This window comes from Cnephaeus nilssonii (assembly GCF_951640355.1).
Source record: "Cnephaeus nilssonii genome assembly, chromosome: 10".
Lineage (NCBI taxonomy): Eukaryota > Metazoa > Chordata > Mammalia > Chiroptera > Vespertilionidae > Cnephaeus > Cnephaeus nilssonii.
Window position 1 is genome coordinate 21760745 of NC_137081.1, and position 25970 is coordinate 21786714.

The following is a 25970-nucleotide window of genomic DNA, read 5'->3' on the forward strand; positions in this document are numbered from 1 at the left end:
TAAGAAGTTCATTGCTAAAAAAAAAAATAATAATAGTAATAGTAAGTTCATTGTTCCTCCAACATTCTTTAGGGAGACATAGCTTGGGATTTATCTCATAAGATAAAATGAGTCTGGTTCCTGTACTCCTCCCATTTTATCTGGTTCTGCATAAGTCAATTCTATCTTGTAGCATAACTACTGAGCAATTAAAGTAATCTCATCAGAGATCTTTTGAATTATAGACTCGGAACCATTTCTGATGTCCTGAGTTCCCCTATTGACCGAGGAAACACTTAGATGGAGGAGGAAAAGGAAACTGCAGATCCCAAGAGTCACACACCCTCCTGTAATAGAGGAGAGTGATTCAATCAGTGGGTAATGAATAATTGCTTTCTGTAGAAATAGATACCTTGTCCAAGTTGGTCTGGGCCTGGTCCCTGGAGACTTAGTGATCTGAGACAGCAACCATAGATTTTTTTAAGCCTAGGCTGCTCATCATTCACTCTTACTTAAAGAGAAACTCTGAGGCAGAATTACTCCACAAAGAGTGGAAGGCAGAAAGAGATAAGCAGTCTCTGAATGCTGTATAAAGATGACAAAGCAGGATGTTGAGATTCCTGAGACTGGATACTTTAGAGGGGGAGAGGCTGAAGCCAAGGAAGTCTGTCAGGATTCTACTGTGACAGTCCTGCACTTGGTGGAGGGCTGAGAGGTTACGGATTGGGCTGAGCCAGCCATGCAAATACAAAGAAAGGGATGTTTGAGGCCATTTTATTCATCTTTAGAATGCTCTGTAGTTCTTTACCCTCCTTTCTTGTCCCTTTAATCAAACTTTTAACAGCTTTGGGGAAGTATAATTGACATGGAGCATATCCATCACTCCCAAGTGAATTGTTTTTTAAACTTTATTTTAGGGAGTCTTAGTACCTCCATGAAGTTGTGAGAGGAGAGTTGGGCAGCATTGCTGAGGAGGAAGCCAAGCTAGGGCAGTGATCTTCCCCTTCTAGCAGATTAGTTCTGCATTTGTCTGTTAGAGATACACAGGGCTTCCCTAAAAAACCTTCATGGAGTTTATGAGGCATATCTATATATATGAAAAGAGAACAAACAGTGGTAAAAGATAACCTTTGCAAAGTGTCAAATTAGAGGAATGAATACACAGATATTCAAGGAGAGGGGCTTGAGCTGGCCTGTAAAAAACGGTGAGTAAAATATAAAGATTCAAAAGGAAGAGGCTTAGTAAAGGCCTGCAAACAGCTTTGGAAGGTTTATTCTAGGAGTTGAGTGTTAAGACCAGCACAGGAAGGAGTTAAAAGGGCAGACCCTAGAGATACAGATTTCAGTTCAGTCTGTATGCTGTTGTAATAGTCCAGGTGATGGGTGTAATAAAGGGGAAGCATGTTATGAAGAAAGAATCTCATAAGTTTTGTGTCTGGTTTGGCAGAGGAAGAAGGCAGAAGTGACTTAAGTTGTCCTCTTAGGTGACTGAGAGAAAGAAGGTTCCACTGAAAGAAATTAGATAAGTCAAGGTACAGAGCTAATTTGACAAGCTGGATTGAAATGGTTGGACATGGACATGGAGAAGGTGGAGCAGATAGCTGATGATGAGAACATGAAGCTTGAGAGAGGTCAGGTCTGAAAAGTGACTGTTTTCCTGAAGATAATAGTTGAAATCGTGGGAGCAAATTGGTTTGATGTGGGAGAGGATAAAAGAGAGACACTGGAAAATTTTGGAGGGAGCCTCAGCAGGAGGAATAGCTATTATTGAAGGTGTTGGGGGTGGCTGTGGCAGAGTTGGAGGAGGAAAAGAAAACTGCAGATCCCAAGAACAGTGAATAAAGTAGCAACAAGGAGATATGGTAGGAGAGGAGCCACATACCTGTTTAATCTGAAGAGTTCCATCTTGTGGCTTTGCTGGTCATACCTATTGTAGACACATTTGTTTATTCAGCAAATATTTAAGGAACCCTGATTACATTTTCAGGGCTGAGCATATGCTGTGCGAACAATAGAACGTTCATTGTGAAAGAGAAGAAGACAAATAGCAAAGGAATGTTTAAATAATTAAAGTTTTCATTTTAAAATATAATTAATAAGGTTTTTGACTAGGTGATTCATTTATATAGCTCAGAACTTAAAATGATAGCACAAGGTATACATAGAGAAGTCTCATACCCCATTGTAACCTGTTTTTAAAAAATCAGTTTCTGTTTATTCTTCCATTGTTTCTTTAAGCAGTTATAAGGTAGTGTTAATATATAATAATTTTAGATAATGGAAAAATGAAACAGACGAGAACAAGGTAATGTGATAGGGAATAATTAGGGGTGTAGCAGTGTTGTAGAGGAAACACAAAGACCCTAGGAACTTGCCTGGTAAGGGGGAAAAGTGGCTGATAAGGTCAGAGGGAGAGTCAGGAGTCAGATTACATAGGCCTTGGAGCCATCCAATGGCTTTAAGCTACTTTTTATCAAGAGCACCATGGCCACTGTCTGGAGAATCCTGTATAATAAAAGCCTAATATGCAAATTGTCCCCTCCACTGGGAGTTCGACCGCTTGCTATGACATGTGCTGACCACCAGGGGGAAGCAAAGAACATGGCTCTGGCAGTGGGTGGCAGTGGAGGCACTGCCAACCCTGATGGGCCCTGACGGGAGTGGGACTGCAGCGGGATGGTGGAGCAGGTGAGCAGGTGAGCAGGCAGTGCCAGGCCAAGGCGGGTTCGAGTGAGGCCCGATTGCCTCCCTGACCACCCTGCAGATGGCGACCAGTGGCGGTGGTGGGGGGTGGGGTCGCCGCCCGGCTCCCAGGTGCTGAGGGAGCCGGGTGGGGGCCTGATGACTCAGGCAGAGGGGGGCGAGCAGGGGCCTGGGGGCCTGGGTGCTGCCCAGGGCCCAGAGGTCAGCTGGGACCTGCCCTTCCACACCATTCATGCTCATGCTTCAATCACTGGCCAGGCCTAGGGACCGCACCCGTGCATGAATTTCGTGCACTGGGCCTCTAGTAGATTATAAGAAGTGGCAAGAATAGAAGTAGGGAAACCAGCAGATGAGAGATTATAGTAATTTGGATTAAAGTAATAACTGGACATGAAGAAGAATAGATGGATTCAAGGACATATATTTGAAGCTGGAAGGATTTGATGATTGAATGAGTGGAAGTGAAGATCTCCTGAGATTAGGGTGAAGTCATTACCACGGGGCATGTTGGGAGTTTCTGTGTTGCATAAACACCTGTCTCCGGGACTTAGGCCGTTCTGCCTGGATATATATATATTTTTTTTATTGAATTCTTCTTTGTGCAATTACAGCTTATTTCCTGTCTCTGACTCCAAAAGATTAATTGACTCTAAAATGTTACATGAGGAATATGATTGATCATTCCTATTTTTTTAGTCCTCCCCCCACTTCCCTTAGCATGACTTTTTACTAAAATCTGACATTCCCATCTAATTTCAAGAAGATTAAAAGATAATGTGTTCTTTCCTTGAATAACAGCAGTCATAGAGAACTTTGAGCTTCCCACACTGTCCCCTTGTTTTCTTGACTCTAGCCCTAAAGTCCTTATTTTAGCATCTAGGTTCCTGTTTTTCAGGTTGGTGCTGACAGCAGCTGCTCTCTCAGTTGAAGGCAAGACAGGACTTGTGTTTTGTTGGGTAGTGAGGTTTTCACATAGAATCAGGTTTAAACAGCACTTCTTTTCTAAAAATTGGAGACTCCCCCCACACTGTGTGTTGATGGGCCCCAGAGAAAGTGCTATTAAACTTCATCCGCCAGGTGTAGTGTGTGCCTTCCTCCTTAAACTCCCCTTACGCCATAGTTTACAAATTCACTGGCAGATTAGAGTGGAGTGTGCTGGGTGGCTAGTTCATGCTAAGGTGGCCACCTCCAGTGGCTACATTGAAAAGGCTTGTGTTTTGGTGGGGCTCTTCATCAGGCATGTGACCTCAGTTCAGGTGGATCACCCAGTCAAGCCTGCTTCAGGTAATGGAACCAGGAGTGAGTTTTATTGTATTGGCTTGAGTCATTCACTGGTAAAATCCATTCTTGCCAGTCTAATTTCAAAGAAAAGTTGAAGTAGATTTTTCTTTTTTAACTTGTTTTATTTTGAAATTATTTCAGACCTGCAAAAAGTTGTAAATAGTACAAAAAATCCCTATTTACTTTTACCCAGAGTTATCAAATGTTAATATTTTCCACACTTGCTTTATTATTCATTCTTATGTGAACTGTGAACTTTTTTTTAATGTTTGAGAGTAATTTCCAGACATGATGCCCCTTTACATCAGAATATTTCCTAGACAGTTCCTAAATATTTCCTAAAACAGTGATACTCTCTTACATTGCCATAGTATGATGATCAAAATCAGGAAATTGACATTGGTGTAATACCATCCTATATAATAAAACCCTAATATGCAAATTGACCAAACTGCAGAACAACCGCCAGAACAACTGGTCGCTATTATGCGCACTGACCACCAGGGGGCAGATGTTCAACCCAGGAGCTGCCCCCTGGTGGTCAGTGCACTCCCACAGGGGGAGCGCCGCTCAGCCAGAAGCTGGACTCAGCTTGGCGATGGTGGGAGCCTCTCCCGCCTCTGTGGTAGCACTAAGGAACAGTGAGCCGAGCAGTAAGGAGCAGCAAGCAGGCAGGCGGTAAGAAGTGAGGGGTACCGGAACTTGCCTGGTGAGGGGGAACAGTGGCTGATAAGGTCAGAGGGAGAGTCAGGAGTCAGATTACATAGGCCTTGGAGCCATCCAGTGGCTTTAAGCTACTTTTTATCAAGAGCACCATGGCCACTATCTGGAGAATCCTGTATAATAAAAAGGCTAGCCTCTGCCATCTCAGGATGTGTGGCACCTTACCTAAGCTGGCAGTCGGACATCCCCTGAGGAGTCCTGGACTGCGAGAGGGCACAGGCTGGGCTGAGGCACCCCCCACCCCCACCGTGCAAGAATTTCGTGCACTGGGCCTCTAGTCTATATATATAAAAGCCTAAGCGACTGTCTGATCCTCTGTTAGGTATGATGAGCACTGACCACCAGGGGGAAGACTCTCAATACGGGAGCTGCCGAGCTGTGGTCATTTGGCAGTGGCAGTTCTTGGGTGACACATCCTGGAACCAGAGAGGAGGGAGCCCAATTCTGGGGTGCGTCACCCGAGAACTGCCCCTCGCAATCTGGGACCCCTGGAGGGATGTTGGAGAGCCGGGTTAGGCCTGATCCCCACAGGCCAGGCCAAGGGACCCCCACCTGCCAGAGGGACCCCACTCACTCCGCAGATGCCCTTTGAGCCGCGGTGCTGCACCAGGTGTGGCTGGCTGGGGAGGGACCGCAGGAGGTTGGCTCCAGGGCCACTCCAGCCCATCTTGCCTAGTCCAGCCCCACCGGCCACCTTCTAATTAATTTATTTTCAATGTGCACAAATCAGTGCACTGGGGCACTGGTATGCTGTAATGCTTTTATCAGATCTACCATATTCAAATATTATCAGTTGTTTTGTCAGTGTCCTTTATCTGTTTCAGGTTACAATGTCATGGTTGGTTTTTTTGTTAGTTTGTTTTAGTGCCCATCTGAGGACAGGTTTTTTTTTTTGTGTGGTGTTTTTTTTTGTTTTGTTTTGTTTTTGAGAAAGCGAAATATCGATGTGAGAGAGAAACATCAGTCGGTTGCCTCCTGCATGCACCCCGGACTGCAGATCAAACCTGCAATCTGGGTATGTACCCTGACCAGGAATTGAACCTGAGACCCTTCAGTTCACAGGACGACCCTCCCACACCCGCCAGGGCAGTTGTCATGTCTTTTTAGTCTCCTTTAATCTGAATAGTTCATTGGCCTTTCTTGTTTTTTAATGAGCTTGACACATTTGAAAAGTACAGACCAGTTATTCTGTAGCATGACCTTCAATTTGGCCTTGTCTGATCTTTCTCATGCCTTCACTATATGCATTTTTGGCAGGAAATCAGAGAAGCAATGATATGTTCTCAGTGCATCATATCATGAGACACTTAATGTCAATTTTTTCTATTTCTGATGATGATAATTTTGACCACTTGATTAAGGTAGGGTCTGCCAGGTTTCTGTGCTGTAAAGTCATGGTGTGTCCCTTGGTGATTAACAAATATCTGGTGGAGCGGTAGTTAGAGACAATATAATTATCCTATTTCCCACTTTTCAGTTGCTTTTTAGCACCAAACTAGAATTGTAGCTGAAAATCTAGTTAGTGGTAATATAACAAGTATCACAAAAGTTCCCAAATGGCAAGACAGTTGTGTCTTTTTATAAAAAAAGAGTATTACTTGGCCCTGGCCACTGTGGCTCAGTTGGTTGAGCATGGTCCCGTGCACCCGACAGGTCGTCAGTTGATTTCCAGGTTGGGGCCCATGCCCAGGTTTGGGATTCAATCCCCTGTCAGGGTGCATGCGGAAGGCAGCCAATCGATGTTTCTATCTTTCATCTATGTTTCTTTCCCTTTCCCTTCCTCTCTCTAAAACCAATAAAAATACATATTAGGAAAAAAGAGTATTGTACTATATGCTGAAATTCTGTGGGGAATAATTATTGCCTGCTCCATGTGTTTTCTGAGGTCAGATCATTTGGTGTTAGTAATAATGAGTGTGATAACCACCAGCCCTTGAATGTTTAGCGTGGACTACACACTGTGCTTTATGTGAATTTTCTAATTTGATCTCACCACTAGGTAGTGGGGGTTATGGTACTTTCTCCCTTGTCTTTTCCCCAAACATTCCAGCTGTGTTGTTTTAGCATTGAATGGATTTGCTATTCGGCAGAGCTCTGCTTAATGTGAGTCACCAAGGGGTGGTAGTTGCTGATGCAGCATGGCTGTGAGTAGTGGTAGTGCCCGGGACACTCTTGGAAAACTTCACAAGTAATAAGTGGTTGGTTGTTTTTGAAAGATCAGCCCAAACTGAAGCCCGGGATATGCAGTAAAGAAGGCTTCTGTCCTGTTTTTGCCTCTGTGTTCTACTCTCTAAACTCTCCTGTCCCACTGTGGCTGCTGGATATAAAGTCATTTTAAGTAAAAAAATATTGGTATCTAGCCCTAGCCAGTTTGGCTTGGTGGATAAAGTGTTGGCCTATGGACTGAAGGATCCCATGTTTGATTCTGGTCAAGAGCAACATGCCCAGGTTGCAGGATCGATCCCCAGTAGGGGGCATGCAGGAGGCAGCCGATCCATGATTCTCTCTCATCATTGATATTTCTATTTCTCTCTCCCTTCCTCTCTGAAATCAGTAAAAATATATATTTAAAAAAATATTGTTATCTACTTTGTTTCTTCTATTTCCCATCAACACATGGGATGGAATTGAAGTCTGTACAGTTGGCAAGACTGTTGAAGAGATGAAATTACTGTCTAAATTCCAGAATGAACTCCAGAGGTCAGCAAGGGGAATCCTCTGCCCATATCTGAACTTGTCACACTTACCCGTGAAAAGCAGACCACACCAGGGGTTGCTTAGAGTTGGTCAGGGAACAGTAGATGTAAAATATGTTTCTTGAATGATCTTTGACCTTTCAGAATTGGTTGGTGAGGAGGAAGATATTGGCTGGTTTCTATGCCACTCCCATAATTGCCTTATTCCTAGCCACACTGGTGTTAGAGGAGGGAAAGAAGGAAGGAAAACACTCAGGTAAAGTTGTGAATGGTGAGACAGAAAGATTTTTTTCGGAGAGAGAGGATAGCACTCTCTGAGTAAGCATGTGAGCAGGCTCTCAATTGGCAGAGCCTTAGAGTCACAGTCCTTGGGACTTTATCAGTCCTAAACCTGTAGCCAGGTTTGATCACATGAGGGCAGCAGGAAGACCACTTGAAAACACTCTAGGAATCTAGTGTTCTTCTCTCATGGCCCCAAATGACGACCAAGACTGATCACCCAAGAAATACTGAAGTGGGACTCTTGTTTACTCAAGGACCACTGTAGCATTGTATTTGTCTTCTTGGGACTGTAACATTCCAATTGTTTCTCTCCCCTTCAGGCTGACAGACTTCAAGGATGCAGCTGTTGTTACTGGAGATGTGTGGCACCTTACCTGAGCCAGGCCATGAGGCCATGTTGCCATGATGTGGGCCCCTCATGGCCTCAGCAGGAACTGAACACTACAGTATTGGCCAGGGAAATAGCTTCGCACAGAGTGGTCCCTCTGGCAAAGTGCCATCTGAGAAATCCTCTGAGGGCAAAGTCTGGTCTTCAGGTTCATCAGCAGGCGAAGACAATCTGGAAGCTGGAGAAGCACGTGGGCACCCTTTCAGCAGGATTGGACCTACACCTCTTGGGTTTCCCAACCCAGCCAGCATATTTCTTTTGTCCCAGCATTTCATGTAGCTCTGGGACCACAGCTGCCCTTGCAGGCCACAGCAACACCTGTTACCTGCCTTCTGTCCCGGACTTGTTTAGCAGTACCCTGCTGTACCGCCGCTTCAACCATAGACACAAAACATACCAGCAGCTGGAGTCTTTCTGCTTACGTTCAAGCCCGTCAGAAAAAAGACCTTTTTCTGTCCCCCAAAAGAGCCTCCTTGTCAGACTCACTGCCAATCAGGCCACTTCTTCCACGGTCTCCCCCATGGCCCAGCCCATGGCATCCTCATCCGTAGATCCATACCTCACACTGGGAGCAGCTGGGGAAAACCCTTCAGGGAAGAGGCTGGCCTCTGCCATCTCAGGGAAGATCCCATCTCCACACTCGTCCCCTTCACCCTCCTACAAGCCCATGCTGAATAACTCCTTCACGCGGCCAAATAGCACTAAAGTGCCTTTATCACAGGCCACAGAGGGCCTGAAGCCATTGTCCTCACCCAAAATCCAACTTGTGTCCTGGCATCATTCAGGGGGCACTGGAGACTGTGCATTCCAGCCTATTGAACACAAGGTACCCAAGAGCAATGGCATTGTTGTACATGGTGCCCTTGCCCATAGCACCCTATCTACCCCTAGCTCCTTAGACACTTCCACCACCAGTGTTGCCTCCCCGCAGTACAACCACAGTAACTTAGTCATGAGGATAAAGCCACATCCCTGTGGCCTGAATGGCGACCCTGTTTCCCAGGCTCTGACCAAGGAGGCTCCGTTCACTGAGGCTGTGAGGCAGTTGACTGCAAGAGGCTTTGAGAAGCCGAGGCAAGGCTCCCAGTTTGGACAGTCTTGTTTTGTGAACCCAAGCTTGCAATGGGATCTCCTCAACAGGAACAGGCGGTGGAAACCTCCTGTGGTAGGGCAGCAGTCCCCCCAGGAGGGTGCCCCGGCAGACAATAGGATCCTCCCTGGAGCCTCAGACACCGTGGAGTTGGACAATACAGTCTTTTGTACCAAACGCATCAGCATTCACCTCCTTGCCTCACACACCAGTGGGCTCAGCCATAGCCCTGACTGTGGGTCTGCGGTCGACTCCCCACCACCAGGAGAAGACAAGACGCCAGTGCTGCCTTCTCCCCCTCAGCCCTGTGACTTAGCAGATGTGGCCAACCACCTCTCTTCTATCCATTTGGACCAGCATGGGAAGGAGGAGCCTATAGAAGCCAGGGAGCTGGACTCACCTGCTAAGGATATTGGGTAAGTTGGAGGAAGTTTTTGGTTCATTTAGAGCAATAGACTATATATACCCAAACTCGCTGACACTGGCCCTGCGTCTCTGAAGGTTGGTTTTAATTTTTAGCTGCTCTAGAATTATGGTTTTCACTTTAGGGCAAAGGTCTGCAAGCTACAGCTTCCAAGCTAAATCCCGCACACTGTCTGCTTTTGTAAAATTTTATTGAAATGCAGCCTCGACCATTCACTTACTACTGTACTATATGGCTGCTTTCCTGTTGCTATGGTAGGGTTGAGTAGTTGTGACAGACTGACTGGATCACAAAACTGAAAATATTTACTGTCTGGTCCTTTAGAGGAAGAGTTTGCTGACCCCTGCTTTAGGTTATAACCAGGGAGAAATAAAAATTCCAAACACACGAGTTGGGGGCTGTGACTTTTCTACTTAATTCCAAACCAGATCAGGTTCTCAATCATTCTTGGAGTGACAGCCATTTCAGAGTTAGGGCATACATGTACTTGGTTTCTTCTCTTAGCTTCTTGTTACTAATTTGATTCACCAAGGCTTTTCTTGTTCTAAGTTCCCAGAGAGTGGTCTAGGGACTTTGAAGCCAATGAACAGACATTCATTGGTGGTGTTTTGAATGCAGAGTTTTAGACTTATATGCTCAGAGGGACTTCAGAGAAGATGGAAGACATAGTGCCTCTGCAGAATAGGGGGTGTAGGGTTGAGGAACTATGGCTAGACCTAAGCTCTGAGAGCAAGGGAAATAAACTGTGAGATTCAGGCAAGAGATAGCAGATTGGTGACCAGGGAAGAGACAAACACTGGAAGATGATGAAGGAATGAGAATCTTAACTGTGACCTCTGTTATGGAATTGGCTGGGCTTGGGCTATGGTTCTTTCTTATAGTTCAGCTACTGACCTCCAGCCAGACCAGGTTGAGGCTGAAGATCTAGAAGAAGAGCTGGTAGATGGTTTGGAAGACTGCTGCAGCAATGATGGGAATGAAGTGGAGGAGGGTGAGTAGGGGACCCTCTCACCTCCAACTGGGAATTGGTCACTACCGCTCGGGAAGGGGGCTAACAATTGTGTACCAGGTCTTAGATCCACTTTGTCACCTGCATTACTCATTCGCCTTGGGGGTCCAAGGGTGGTGGGTAGTGGCTTTTGAGGGACTTTGTTCTCTAGTCCTGCTGTCCTACCAGTCTTGCCTTCTCCCTGCTGCTGTTGAGCTCAAGGAAGGCAGTACAAGGCAGCAGAGTGATGCTCATGGCTCCGCAAGAAGGCTGAGCCAGGATGTCCAAGGAAGAGCTGCGTAGGCTTCCTGAGTTTGTGTAGCAGCCTTTCCCATTCAGAACTTCTCTGCTTTCCCCCCGCCAGGAGACTCAGAGTGCTCCTCATTCAGTGCTGTCTCCTCCAACGAGTCGATAGCAGTGATCTCTCGGTGAGTGTTGGTTGTATAGATCATTGATAGATGCTCATTTTCTGTCTCTTTAGGAGAGGCTAAGTCCAGTACTCTTGAGAGGCAGCTAACAAAAATTTTCTGTCTTTTTAAACTTTTTTAAACTTTTGATTTTGAGACAATCATAGATTGTCATGCAGTTGTAATAAATAATATATAGAGATCCCCAAAATTACTCAGTTTCCCCCTATGGTAACATTTTGCAAAGATATGGTATATTGTAGTATAACCAAGATACCAACATTAGTCAAGATACATTCCCATCACTGCAAGGACCCCTGTTATTGTTCTGAGAGCCACACTTACTTCCCTCCTATTCCCAACAGCTCTTAACCCTTGGCAACCACTGATTTGTTCTATAATTTTGACATTTCAAGAATGTTATACAAATGGAATGATGTAGCCATTTGGGATTGGCTTTTTTTACTCAGCATAGTCTCTGCACATTCACCCTGGTTGTTGCACATATCAATAGTTCATTCCTTTTTATTACTGAGCAGTATCCATGGTATGGATGTGCCAGTTTGTTTAACCATTCACCTGTTGAAGGTTATGTGGGTTGCTTCCAGTTTGGGGCTATTATGAATAAACCATCACGTACATATTTTTGCATGAACGTAAGTCTTCATCTCTCTGAGATAAATACCCAGTAGTGCAATTCTGGGTCATCTGGTAATTGCATGTTTAGGAGATATATACTAGAGGCCCAATGCATGAAATTTGTGCAGGGGGGGTGGAGCCCTCAGCCTAGCCTGCGCCCTCTCGCAATGCGAGATCCCTCTCGCAATGCGAGATCCCTCTCGCAATGGGGGACCCCTCGCTCCTAACCGCCTGCCTGCTTGCTCCTTACTGCCCGCCTGCTCCTCCTTACTGCTTGGCTTGCTGTTCCTTAGCGCTGCTGCGGAGGTGGAAGAGGCTCCAGCCACTGCTGCTGTGCTCACCAGCTGTGAGCCCGGCTTCTGGCTGAGTGGTGCTCCAGCTGTGGGAGCACACTAACCACCAGGGGGCAGCTCCTGCATTGAGCGTCTGCCCCCTGGTGGTCAGTGCGCATCATAGCAACCAGTCATTCTGATCGTTCCGCCATAAGGGTCTTTGTGCTTTTATATATATACTAGAGGCCCATTGCATGAAGAGATTCGTGCAATAGACCTTCCTGCCCTTGGCTTCCAGCACCGGTTTTCCTCTGGCACCCGGGACCCAGGCCTTTGATCTGGCCGGAGTCTGCCATCTTCGTCTTCACTGCAGACCCAGGCCCAAGTCTGCCATCTTCGTCTTCACTGCAGACTCTGGCGTCTGCAGTCTTCATCTTCGCTGTGCTGGAGTGCCGCTCCTATAGATCCCTTCACCCCCCCACCCTCCCTCTCATAGCAGGCGTCCTGCCCCGCCTGGCCACTCCACACCTGGAGCAGCTGGGCAGCCATCATCTTTGTTCTTCTAATTTGCATATTCCCTCCTGATTGGCTGGTGGGCGTAGCGGAGTGATGGTCAATTTGCATGTTTCTCTTTTATTAGTGTAGATAGATGTGTGTGTGTGTGTGTGTGTGTATTTTTAAAATTGATTTTAGAGAGAAAGGGAGAGGGAGAGAGATGGAAACATCAGTGATGAGAGAGAATCACTAATCGGCTGCCTCCTGCATGCCTCCTACTGGGGATTGAGCCTGCAACCTGGGCATGTGCCCTTGACCAGAATCGAATCCGGGGGATCCTTCAGTCCACAGGACAACACTCTATCCACTGAGCCAAACCAGCTAGGGTACAAATAGTTTTTTAAGAAACTTCAAAAATTGTTTTCCAGAGTGTCTATACCATATTACATTCCTATCTTGCTTTGCTTTTTAAAAAATTATATTTTTCAATTGCAGTTGACATGCAATGTTACCTGAGTGTCACTTGTCGTTGTTTTTTGTTTTGTTTTTTTAAAATATATTTATTTTATTGATTTTTTACAGAGAGGAAGGGAGAAGGATAGAGAGGTAGAAACATTGATGAGAGAAACATCGATCAGCTGCCTCCTGCACACCTCCTACTGGGGATGTGCCCGCAACTAAGGTACATGCCCTGACCAGAATCGAACCTGGGACCCTTCAGTCCACAGGCCGATGCTCTATCCACTGAGCCAAACTGGTTAGGGCCACTTGTCATTGTTTTTAAATTAACTCATTCTCCTTGATTTTCAATAATCTTAAATTCTGATACTCAGTAAATTAAAAGCCTTTGAAATAAAATATTTTTTAAATGAGGAATAGAGTTGAATTAATTGGAATTATTTAATTGGGAATTATTATTTAACTTGACCCACTAAAATTTATTAAAATTTTCTAAGGTTTAAAACTTTAATGTTTTACATATTGTGCCTATTTCTGTTATGCTGCAAAATAACAGATAGAATGGCTGTTTATAAACTAAAAATTAATCTTAAATAGTAATATTTGTGGATTCTATCAGCTCAATATAGAGAGTCATTTCTTCTCTCTATTTTCAGTGCTATTTAAAGAAATGGACTGGGTCTGTCACCTTGTACCTAATAGATAGTTGAGATATTCACTGTTCTGAGACCCCATGACATAGCCTTGGCCAAGCCATTGTTGAACAAACATAGAGATCCCATGGCCCACTGCCCCAGATTCCCAGACCTACATTGCCATATCCTATATAATAAAGAGGTAATATGCAAATTGACTGTCACTCCAGCACACAAGATGGCCGCCCCATGTGGTCAAAGATGGCGGCCCCCATGTGGACACAAGATGGCCACCACAAGATGACTGGCAGGGGAGGGCAGTTAGGGGTGAGCGGGCATGCAATGGAGGGCAGTTGGGGGCGACCAGGCCTACAGGGGAGGGCGGTTAGGGATGACCGAGCCAGCAGGGGAGGGCAGTTGGGGGCAACCAGGCCTGCAGGAAGGACAGTTGGGGGGGCACCCAGGCTTGCAGGGGAGGGCAGTTGCGGGGGACAAGGCCAGCAGGGAAGGGCAGTTGCAGGTGACCAGGCCAGCAGGGGAGGGCAGTTGCAGGTGACCAGGCCAGCAGGGGAGGGCAGTTGCGGGTGACCAGGCCAGCAGGGGAGGGCAGTTGCGGGGGACCAGGTTGGCAGGGAAGGGCAGTTAGGGGTGACTGGGCCAGTAGGGGAGGCCAGTTGGGGGTGACCAGGCCTGCAAGGGAGGGAAGTTGGGGGTGACCAGGCCAGCAGGGAAGGGCAGTTGGGGGCGACCAGGTCGGCAGGGAAGGGCAGTTGGGAGTGATCAGGCCGGCAGGGGAGGGCAGTTAGGGGCAATCGGGCCAGTAGAGGAGCAATTAGGTGTCGATACGGCTGGCAGGGGAGTGGTTAGGGGGTGATCAGTCTGGCAGGCAGAAGCGGTTAGGGGCAATCAGGCTGGCAGGCAGGTGAACGGTTGGGAGCCAACATTATTGGATTGTGAGAGGGATGTCGGGATTGGGCCTAAACGGGCAGTTGGACATCCCTTGAGCGGTCCCAGATTAGAGAGTGTGCAGGCTGGGCTGTGGAACACCCCCCCCCCCGCATGAATTTCGTGCACCAGGCCTCTAGTTGTTACATAATTTGGTGTCAAATAATTTCCAAGATGGAGGAGAGCATTAATCAACCATGTTTATCTTCAGAGAAGTCTAAATATAAAATGAGTTAGAAGTATCACTATTTCTTTTTTTTTGTTGCTTTTCCCCTTTTTAAATTATCCATATCATTCTTTTTCTCTCTTCATTTATTTCTCTTTGTCTTAGTGTAGCATATTCCTCTACTAGTAGCCACCCAAACTCATTACCTGCTCTCAGAACCACTCTTATTTATTTATTTTGTTTTTATTGATTTCAGAGAGGAAGGGAGAGAGAGGGAGAGAGAGATAGAAACATCAATGATGAGAGAGAATCATTGATCGGCTGCCTCCTGCACGCCCCCTACTGAGGATCAAGCTGGCAACCTGGGCATGTTCCCTTGACCAGAATCAAACCTGGGGCCCTTCAGCCTGCAGACTGACGCTCTATCCACTGAGCCAAACCAGCTAGGGCCAGAACCACTCTTTTCAGAGATTTCCCCAGCCTGTAGCTTGTCACAGGAAATTTTGGAGCTGTATTACAGAATGAAGTATCAAAAGCCTTGTCTTCAGGTAACATTTAAAGGTGTGACTATATATAGGTTAGCACCTTATTGATATTTGCAAAATAATTATTGAGCACTTATAGAAGTACAATTAAAAGACAGCACTCCCAAAGAAATTATATGTAGTAGTAACAATACTTCAGGACCATGGCTTTCCCTTTGTACCACTTGTCTGTTTCTCTTCTTAGGGGCTGCATTGAGGCTCTGACCAAACCTCTTTCCAATGAGAAAGTTGTCCGGCCGGCCCTTATCTACAGTCTCTTTCCCAATGTGCCTCCTACCATCTATTTTGGCACTCGGGATGAGAAAGGTAAACCTGGCCAATTGTGTAAGCCCAGAAGAGCCCCAGGAGAAGGGTGCTAGCAAAGTTGGGAGGAGGTGGCAAAAGGATTGGAGGGGCCTTCCAGAATGTCTCTTATGGTGCTTGGTCCTCCACCTGGTTCACCGGTTTGATATGCAGACCTTTTCCGTGTCTGTCCTTGAGCTGATCCTTCTCAGCCCATAATCTCATGCATTATTCTTGCCCTCTAACCTTGTTTCTTTCCCCTTTCAACCTCTCCTCCTTTCTGCGCTCATTCCTGTGCAGTCCCCCCTCTTCCCCACTGAAACTCTGATCAGAAACAATACTTAGTGACTTACCTACCCAGGAAAGGTTGAGCAATAATGCCATCTCTTTCCTCTTCTAACCGTGACTCTCCTGCTCTTCTCCAACCGCCCCACCCCCACTTTCTCCCAGTGGAGAAACTTCCCTGGGAACAAAGGAAGCTGCTGCGGTGGAAGATGAGCACAGTGACCCCAAACATTGTCAAACAGACCATTGGACGGTCCCACTTCAAAATCAGCAAGAGTGAGTCACTTGCCTTATTCTGAATCTGTCCCAACAGATGGGCTTTGGGAGGAAGGGAGCCCTGGATACTTCCTGCTATGTGGGGATCTTGTCCTGAAGTTGCCAGTCTCATATGACATAGCTCTGAACTCCTTCTGGGCTGGAGCCTATTCCTCAAAACTGGAAGACAGAGAGTCATTGTTCTACCTGTGACCCCAGGACCTCATGTAGGACAGCTCCATGGTAACTCTTAGAAAATAGGGTCTAGAGCTATATGCCCAGCCCCAGTGGCATTTCTCGGGCCTCTGGGGATCTCTCTGTCCTAGGGACTGACTCCCTGGTGTGTCTTCTATAGAAAATGATGACTGGCTGGGCTGCTGGGGTCACCACATGAAGTCTTCTAGTTTCCGATCTCTTCGGGGGCACCAGAAGGTAGGAGCTCTTTCTGAGGGGCTCTTTAGGGGTTTGGACTGGGCAGAAGGAGATTGGTAGTGGGGGAAGAGGTGGATGACAGAAGTCAGAAAGGCTTATAGAGGAGTGGAGAAAGTACAGGAGAGGGTGCAGTGTGACCCTAGCAGATCACACACATTTAGCAGTTCAGCTGCAGTGACTTGGGCAGTCACAGCCTCTCAAAGACATTATTCTCTAACTAGAAGCCCCATGCACGAAATTCGTCTCATATTGGAATGAGTGAGTCCCTTGCCCCAGCCTTACTGAATGAAGGCCAGGTACTTTCTTATCTTTGTATTATAGGCTGTAGTGGAAGAAGACTTAATAGCTTTTTCTTTGCACTTAAGGTGGATATCATATCTGCCTTAATTGGTATTATATGTCATGAACTGTCAACTCCTGGAAGGCACTAAATTTTGTTGTTTTGTCTTTTAATCATTTTTTGGTGAGTGCTTGGCAGCTGAATTCTTGAGGACCATGAGATGGTGAAAAGAGGATCGAACAGGAGCTTAGAAAGTTGCTAAGGAAGTTGGAATGGGAGAGGGAGTCCTGCCATCTTCCTCATGATCTTACCTGGGCCCTCTCCCTGCTCTCACCCTTTGTCCCTCCTGTAGCTAAACCACTTCCCAGGTTCATTCCAAATTGGGCGAAAGGACCGGCTGTGGCGGAACCTGTCCCGCATGCAGAACTGCTTTGGCAAGAAGGAGTTCAGTTTCTTCCCCCAGTCCTTCATCCTGCCCCAGGATGCTAAGCTCCTGCGCAAAACCTGGGAGAGCAGCAGCCGCCAAAAGTGGATTGTTAAACCAGTGAGTGGGTCACAGTGAGGTAGTAGGTCATGGTCTGAGAATGGGAACAACAGAGTATTGGCCATGAGCAAATCTCATCTCCTGTGCACTTGACTTCTAGCCAGCATCAGCTCGGGGCATTGGCATCCAGGTCATTCACAAGTGGAGTCAGCTCCCCAAGAAAAGGCCCCTTCTGGTACAGAGGTGAGTCTGCCGCAGCTCAGATCCCCCTTCCCATTTTCTTATTTCCTCAGCCTGGAGGTTCCCTTTTTGTCATGTTCTTCTGTCCTTTGTCCTTCCAGCCAAAGACTGTCCTCAGCCAACTGTTTTAGTTTTTATCTCGGGGACTGTTGGCTGGCTTTTGTCATAGCTCAATTACCCACTGAACCCTACCTCATCTATCATGTTCCTGAAGCTGGCCTTTCTGTACGTAGGTATCTACACAAACCCTACCTCATCAGTGGCAGCAAATTTGATCTGCGAATCTATGTTTACGTCACCTGCTATGATCCTCTACGGATTTACCTCTTTTCAGATGGACTCGTCCGCTTTGCCAGTTGCAAGTATGTGCTAGTGGTGAGGTGTCACCCTGACAGCTCTGGGGATTTGCTTTCCTGAGAGGAACGGAAACTGGAGGACACCCAACAGAAAAATAACAAATGTTTTGGTAGTTTTTGTTAGCAAAGAAGAACTTGAGGTATATGTAGGAAAACCTAGTCTTCCTTTCCTCCTCTGTATCTGCTTCGGACACTTCTGGTCACCAAATATATGGGGACTTTTCCCCACACCAAGCAAATCTCTGCAATACCAGCTAGGTGTCCCACAGTGCAACTCAATTCTGACATCATCTGCCTGGAGTTAGCATCAGATCCTACAGGTTAAGAGCTCAGCCTCACAAGGCTCCCCACTGCCCACTTCAGATGCCAGTCACAAGTCCACATCGCCACATGTGCTTCTGACCCATCGGCTATAAATCAGATTCTCATGACCTCTCCTAGGGTTCTGTTAATTTGGTCGAGTGGCTCACAGAACTCAATTTACTAATGTTCACTGGTTTATTATGATAGAATAGGATAAAAAATATAGATGAACATCCAGATGGAAGAGATGTGTAGGCTAGGAGCTTTCATTCCTCTTCTGGGGGCACCATTCTCTCTACTCCTCCACATGTTCACCTACCCAGAAGCGTTCTGAACCCTCTACTTTTGGGGTTTTATGGAGGCTTTATCACATAGGCATGATGGATCATACTCATCCATTTTCAGCCTATCTCCCATCTTAAGAGAATGGGGGGCCAGGCTGAAAATTTCAAGCTTATAATCATGGCTTATTCTTTCTGGTGACCAGCCTTATCCAGGAGCCCACCCCAAAGCTCTTCATTAGAATAAAACTCACTCTTATTGCATAGGACTTCATAAGGGTTTCAGGAGTCCTGTGTCAGGAACTGGGCCAATGGCCAATATTAGAAAAAAAATGCTCTAATGCTCTTATCACTTAGGATTTTACAAGGGTTTTAGGAACTGTGTGTCAGAAAATTGAGGGCAAGGATTATAAATCACAATATCATATGCGGAATGGGAAATAAGGAGGTTCTCTACTTCAGTGAATCTGGGGAAGGTCTTCCTGCAGGACTGAGGTCGGATAAAGGAGAGGAGTTTAGCTGTGCTGTTCTAGAAACCTTACCACCACACCTACTTCTGAGGCTCTTGTGCATCTGAAAAGATCTGTCCGCTTGTCCATTACCTCCTCAGGATATGGTAAATGTTTGAACCATTGTCTGATTGTAATCTCCTCATCTTACCTCTGCTTTTCTCCTCCTTTCAGGTATTCTCCTTCCATGAAGAGCCTTGGTAACAAGTTCATGCACCTGACCAACTACAGTGTCAATAAAAAGAATGCTGAGTACCAGGCCAATGCAGATGAAACGGCCTGCCAGGGCCACAAATGGTACCTAGGCAGTGTCTCTGTCAATGGAACCTAGAGGAGCACAGGGTTCTGGGGTTTGGGGAGGTTCAAGGAGATGATGAATGGAAGATTAATATAAGACCCAAGATATTTAAACACTTGGCAAAGAATTGGTCTCTTTGCATCCAAGCTCAACTCTGTCTTAATTCAAAACATCAAAAGAAGAGATAGGAAGAAAATACTTTTGTGCTTCTTATTCCTTTTTCTTTCTCTTCAGCACTCAATTCATAGAATATAACCCCAAATACTTGTACTCCCTTTGCCACGTTGCAGGGCACTGAAGGCTTTATGGAACTACCTGAGTCAGAAAGGAGTCAATAGTGATGCCATCTGGGAGAAGATAAAGGATGTTGTTGTCAAAACCATCATCTCGTGAGTCACACTGCCACCTGGTGTGAGGCCTGCCACCAAAGCCCCTCTTTTCTCATGAGTTCCACACTGCTGTGCTCCAGACTTAGTGCTGTGTTTCAGTTTCTAAGGGAGTAGGAAGGAATGGATAGAGTTAAATTCTGCTCTTCTATGAAATCCATCCCCAGAAGCTGGCCCCACATCAGAGGCCTCTTGAGAGCTGCTTTTTCTGGCTTGCTTTGCTCTCCCATCTTTGGGCCACTTCATTGGCAGGGCAGCTCTGGGTAAGGCCTCCCTTCTCCATATGACCAGGTCAGAACCCTACGTGACCAGCCTGCTGAAGATGTACGTGCGGCGGCCCTATAGTTGCCACGAGCTCTTTGGTTTTGACATCATGCTGGATGAGAACCTTAAGCCCTGGGTCCTGGAGGTCAACATTTCCCCGAGGTAGGTGGTGGTGTCAGGGCACTCACAGCAGAACCCTTTCTTTATGCTCATGGTCCTATTTCTGCTCCAATCTTGCTGGCTTTGGGAAGACTTTTCCTTCATTAGAATTTGTGTTTTCCCTTCAGCATCTGTTTGTTTATTCATTCCTCATTCTTTGCCATTATTTCAGGGTTCTTTGAGGATGGAGAGGGGTTGTTAAAATTTTTTTAAAATATATTTTTATTGATTTCAGAAAGGAAGGAAGAGGGAGAGAGAGATGGAAACATCAATGATGAGAGAGAATCATTGATTGGCTGCCTCCTGTATGCCCCCAACTGGGGATTGAGCCCGCAACCCAGGCGTGTGCCCTTGACTGGAATTGAACCCGGTTCCCTTCAATCCGACGCTCTCACTGAACCAAACTGGCTAGGGCAGGGGTTGTTAAAATTTGTTCTTTTGAACTTGCTCCCACCACTTGCTTTTCCCTAACAAATGAAGGTCATGGGCAAGAACCTCCCTGAGTAAGGTTACTCACTATCTGTGGGGCAGGAAGATCCCCATGATGGTGCTCGTGAGTTTGAATATCAGAGTCCTTTTATCCTGGGGAAGCCAGGGAGTAAATGGAGCTAGCACTGACTTGGACATATGATTGGAAACAGTTTTAGAGTGTGTTTTTACCACTCTTTCCAACCTTTCCTTGAAGCCTCCACTCTAACTCTCCATTGGACATCAGCATCAAAGGCCAGATGATCCGTGACCTTCTGAACCTGGCAGGCTTTGTTCTGCCCAACACAGAGGACATTCCCAGCTCCAGCTGCTCCAACAGCTCCATCAGGTCAGCCTCCTTGCTTGTCTGCAGCTTGGCTGGCAGCATGAACAGCCCCTTTGTGAATCTGAGAAGGAATAATGTCAGTGTGTTCCACCTGCTGGGTCTCCTTTGCTGCTTGATCTGCCCCTACAGTTATCCACACACCTCTGCCATGTCTGTGCCCCTAAAAGCAAGTTTAGTTATACTGCTCACCTGTTCAGGAATCTCCACAGGGCCTGCGGACTCAGCTTTCAACTCCTCACATGGGCATCAAGGCCCCAGTCTCCGTTTCCAAGGCACCCCTCGCTTTACTCCTCTTCTGGTTTCCGTGCTCTGATGAACCAGACCACTCAGAGAACCTCAAGGTTGGAAGGATCCTTAAAGATCAGTTAATCCAGTCTCCTCTCTAAAACGTTGGTTGCTTCTCACTGTTTCCCCATAGTGTCCCCTCCTTTGCTCATAGGGTTTCTTCCTCTTGAAATTCCCCTCAGCCAGACCTCCCTGTTTCGACTTCACCCATCCATCAAAGCCTAACTCAGGGCAACATCTTTATGAAGCCTGCTCTCGGAACTACTCTTGCGGGAAGGGAGCCAATATTTAGCCAGGACCTGCTTTATGTAAGGAAGAACCTATAACTTATCCCCATAGCAGCCCCATGAGGCTGGTATTGGTATCTTCAGTTTACAGAAGAGAAAGCTGAAATCACCAGGATTAAGTATCCCACCTAAGGTTATCCAGCTACAAAGCGGTAGAGCTGGAATTCAATTCCTAAGTTGCCAGTAACAAAACTTGCTTTCCTCACCATACCTTAAGAGACTCTTGTTGGGCTCTGTGCTATAGTTGTCATTTGACACCTGCCATCCTGTGAGCTCCTTGGAGGCCATCTTTGTATCTCTCGGTGATAATTGTAGTAATGTGGGTGATGAGACCAAGGTACAGGGAGGTCAAGTAATTTGTCCAGGATCACATAGCCAGTAGGGTTGAGCTGGGTATTTAGTAAGTGTTCACTAAATTAAACTAAATTGAATATACAGTAATTATTCCAGGGCCCTTTTTAACTATTGAAATGCACCTAGAAAGGGCACTTTGTACTCCTTACTTTTTTTGTTTTGTTTTGGTTAATCCTCACCTGAGGAAATTTTACAGAGCGTGGGAGGGAGGGAATGTAGGGAGGATGAGAGAGAGAGAAACATTGAGATGAGAGACACATCAATTGGTTATTTCCTGCATGCGCCCCCACCAGAGCTGGGGATCAAATCTGCAGCTCAGGCTGCAACCCAGGCTCGTGCCCTTGACTGGAAATCAAGCCCGAGACCCTTTGGCGCATGGACCAGTGCTCTCACTGAGCCACACCAGCAGGGCCATACTCCTTACGTTTTTCCATGGTACTTGCTCTTTGACTCTTAGACAGTCTGCTTGAATGGGGTGCATTGCACACTAATCTACTCAGTTAACATCTGTCCATACTTCTTTGTCTTTTCTTGAAAAGGGTGTCTTCCTGAGCTGGACCCTCTCTCCACATGTCCTCAGGATGTAAAGCTGCTGACCTTACCCTTTCTCCCTTTCTGCCCTCTGCCTTAGCCTGCCCAGCTCCCCCAAGAACAAATGTCAAATGGCCCCAGAGCAAATCACTGCACAGAAGTTGAAGAAAGCCTATTACCTGACCCAGAAAATTCCTGATCAGGTAGGAGATTACCGCCCCCACCCCTCCCCACCGCCCCCAGTGCCAACAGAAAGCTTCCCTACTCAAACATTTGGAACCAATTTTTCTTCTGTCTAGGGCAGGGTTTCCTAGTCTAGGTCCACAACCTCCTTTGTGTGCAGAGATATGTTGGCATGTACATCATTCGGGAGAGAGTTGATGGCCTTTATCATGTATTCAAGAACCACTGCCCTTGGCAAAATTCTATACTAGCCCACCCTTGTCCTCAGAACTGTAGAAGACCCTTTGGGTTTCTTTCCCTGATGTGCAGTGAGCCCTTGGAAGGCTTGGCTTTCTCAGAGCAGGTGAGGGAGCTGGATGGAAGAGGACAGACATAAGGCTATTGCCAAATCTGAGTTGCTGGATTCTGATATTGATCCCATCCAACAAATCACTTAACCTTTGTGCCCCAGCGTTCCCCTCACCCTGGCCAAGAATGTATTCATCTCCTGGCTAAGCTCAGTAGACTTGGGAACAGATGAGGTCCAGAGCTGGCTCACCAGGCTGCCTTGGTGGTCCCCTGAGAGTCCTGGGGCCATAGGGCCCCAGAGTTGTTCTCCCTGACCCCTGGCTTCTTGATTCTCTGTTTCTGGCTTATATTTTCTGTCATACTCTCCTCCCCCCTGTTCCTTGGGTCATAGGACTTCTATGCATCTGTGCTGGATGTCCTGACACCAGATGACGTTCGGGTTCTGGTCGAGATGGAAGACGAGTTTTCCCGCCGGGGTCAATTTGAACGAATTTTTCCTTCTCGAATTTCTTCTCGCTATCTCCGCTTTTTTGAGCAGCCACGTTATTTCAACATTCTCACCACCCAGTGGGAACAGAAGTACCATGGCAACAAGCTCAAAGGTGATGTGTCCTCCCTGCCTACGGGAGGCCATGTTTACTAGTAGTGAGAGATTAAATCTCTGTAGACCAAGAAATGGGCTTCCCTGGCAAGAAGAATTGGCCAATTGATTCCGCTCTCTTAAATCCCACCCCTACTCATCTTGTCCTAGGAGTAGATCTGCTTAGGAGTTGGTGCTACAAGGGGTTCCACACAGGAGCCATCACTGAGTCTGCTCCAGTGGTAAGTGATACCATTGGGAGGGAGGGGTCAGCTCCATCTCAGAGTCCTCCCTTCTCTGCGTGAAGCATGCAGTGTGGGTTGGGTAGAGGTCCAGACCCTCCCACTTCTCCCTAGGCCCTCCCTTTGTGTCTCATGGCCCTTCCTTTTCAAAGGAATAATTGCCTCTAGGATTCCCTGGGTGCCTTTCTTTCAAGGATCAAAAAGTGCTTTGTAGCCTCAACTTTTTGTCTCAATAGAGAGAAAACCAAGACTTTATCCCATGTGGGCCCATGCCTGAAGGGTAGGGAAGGGGGGAAGCCCATGATCATCACTCAGAGGCAGAGGTGCGAGAGAGTGCCAAGACCTGGAACATTTTAGCCTCACTGTTTCCTTTGCTTTCAGTGGTCTCTCCCGACATCACTTCTGACTGTGCCAAAGGGTGATGTGATGGTCAGTGCTTTCTCCAAATCAGAGGCTGGCAAGCTGGGGTGAGTGCTGCAAGGAAACGGTGTTGGGTAGGACTTCGGATACTTTTAAAAATTTATTTTAAATTTATTTTTATATTTGAGACACAATATCTTAATGGTATGAGTTCAGAGAGTTTTGTTCCTTTCTCTCTTCCCAGATTATGATGAGGCCAGCATTTTTCAATTGGTTGATATTCAGAATTTTCAGCTATAATATCCTTTTCCTGATATGCCCAGACTGTTATGAAATCAGCATTTTTCAATTGGTTGGCTCTTGGTATGCCCATGATGCTGAGCTGAGCTGAGCACAGAATCATCTGTAGAAATGGCCACTTTCTGCCATACCCACTAGCTTTAGGAAATCTTTTAGCCCTCCTACCCTCACACACATTTATACTTGTACTTAAGCTCTCAAGCCTTCAAATAAATATATTTTACAATTATTTATACCTCCATATAACTATAGTTGAGTGTCTCAGCTATTTCTTTGTCCCCATTCTCTAAAAAAACACACATACACACAAAAACACACACACACACACACACACACACAAAACACAGCTCCTCGTAGGGAATCGTACCACTCTTTGAAGATGGGACTATACCCAAGTCCAAGAAGACCCAGGCTTGCCTTTTTTCCTCTTTCCCCAGGAAACCCATTTCCTCAAAAGACAGTGAAGACACCAGCAAAGAGCCCAGCCTCTCCAAGCAGATGTTACCTGTGAACAAATACTCTGGGCGGACTTTGAGACTCTCTGCTTCCCCCACCTCCCAGTCAACTGGTGACTCCCTCCTGGCTGCTGTGAGCCCATGACTGGCCTCTTTCCACTAGCCCCTGCCCAGGAGCCTGGTGTAGCTACCTCATGGGAACTGGCCAGCCGGCCAGTCTGAGCCCCTGCCCCCTCACCGTCCCCCTCTTCAGAGTATTTTTTTGAAGCAGTGAAATTACAGAGATGGGTATCTGGAGGGGTGGTGGGATGGTGGGGACAGGGAGAAGGTGAAGAAGGTTCACTGGCTGGTACCTCATTTCTCAGCAGAGAAGCCGATGACAGCTACTCGGCCTTATAAAGCAGGGTTTGCTTTCTACCTTCATAGAGCTGTGTGTGGTTTGTTTTAGGCCATGGTGCAGTGATTGAATTAGAGTTCAAGAGGAGAAAACATAGTGAACCTGTTTGGGCCTGAAGTCCTTTGTAGTTGAGGAGGTTCCTCTGAAGGTTCTCATTTCCTCAGGTCTTCCCACCTCCTCCCTTCCTTCCCTCTTATCCTGAGAAGCCACTTTCAGAAACCTTCAAACTTCCTCAGTAGACAGACAGGGAGAGGCCATGACATGATGAAGCCATGTCCTATCATGCTAGTCTTGGGAGCTTCACCACCTGTAGACCATATGTCTTTACATATGTCCACCCAGCCAGTGGCCCCCATATTCTGACCTCATAACACTACTCAGTCAGCCTTCTAGACTTCTCAGTCATGGATGTTTCCTCTTCAACTCTTGGCTTTCTGAGGGTGAGAGCCAATTTGTGAATTTCCTATGGCCCCAGTAAAGGAGCCTGATAATCCCATTGTATATCAATGGACACAATCCTGGGGGAGAGCAGAAGGAGCTATGATTTCCCCATAACCTAGAGGAAGGCTCATGATCTCTTTACTTCCTTTACTGTCTCTGATTAATGGGGTCTGGTTCACAGCTCGCTAGGGCAAGCAGAGTCTTGTGGCATGGCAGGTGGATTTCAGAAGCAGTCATTCATTGTAGGATGGGCTTCCAGTCAGACTGCTGCTTAAACTCTTGTACTCTTAACTGAATCTACCTCCCTCCCTAAGACTCAGTAAAACAGTGACTGTTCAATAAATGTTTGAGTGAACTGTACAGACGGAGATCTCCAAAGACACTTGTATCTGATCCAGAAGGTCTACTTCTCTCTCCCCTGGGGCAAAGTGGCACCCAGGGAATCCAAGGTGGGAAGTTTGGGTCAGAAAGGTTGTTTTCACTTGAACTGTGCTCCTTCTTAACCCACACAAAGGTACTTCC

General features: G+C 46.6%; 1 protein-coding gene across 1 annotated transcript in view; it reads left to right on the forward strand.

Annotated features, from left to right (window-relative positions):
- Positions 1–25027, forward strand: part of TTLL4 (tubulin tyrosine ligase like 4) — a 30206-nt gene extending 5179 nt beyond the window's left edge. Inside the window, 19 exon segments of the mRNA XM_079782534.1 lie at positions 7985–8196; positions 8198–9558; positions 10448–10557; positions 10919–10982; positions 15302–15423; positions 15850–15960; positions 16295–16371; positions 17004–17195; positions 17296–17378; positions 17609–17737; positions 18999–19121; positions 19413–19511; positions 19800–19934; positions 20617–20748; positions 22303–22405; positions 23065–23275; positions 23425–23495; positions 23877–23962; positions 24593–25027. Of these exon segments, the coding sequence (XP_079638660.1) occupies positions 8083–8196; positions 8198–9558; positions 10448–10557; positions 10919–10982; positions 15302–15423; positions 15850–15960; positions 16295–16371; positions 17004–17195; positions 17296–17378; positions 17609–17737; positions 18999–19121; positions 19413–19511; positions 19800–19934; positions 20617–20748; positions 22303–22405; positions 23065–23275; positions 23425–23495; positions 23877–23962; positions 24593–24755 (3486 nt within the window). The 5' untranslated portion in view covers positions 7985–8082 and the 3' untranslated portion in view covers positions 24756–25027.
- Positions 25028–25970: the final 943 nt, after the last annotated feature.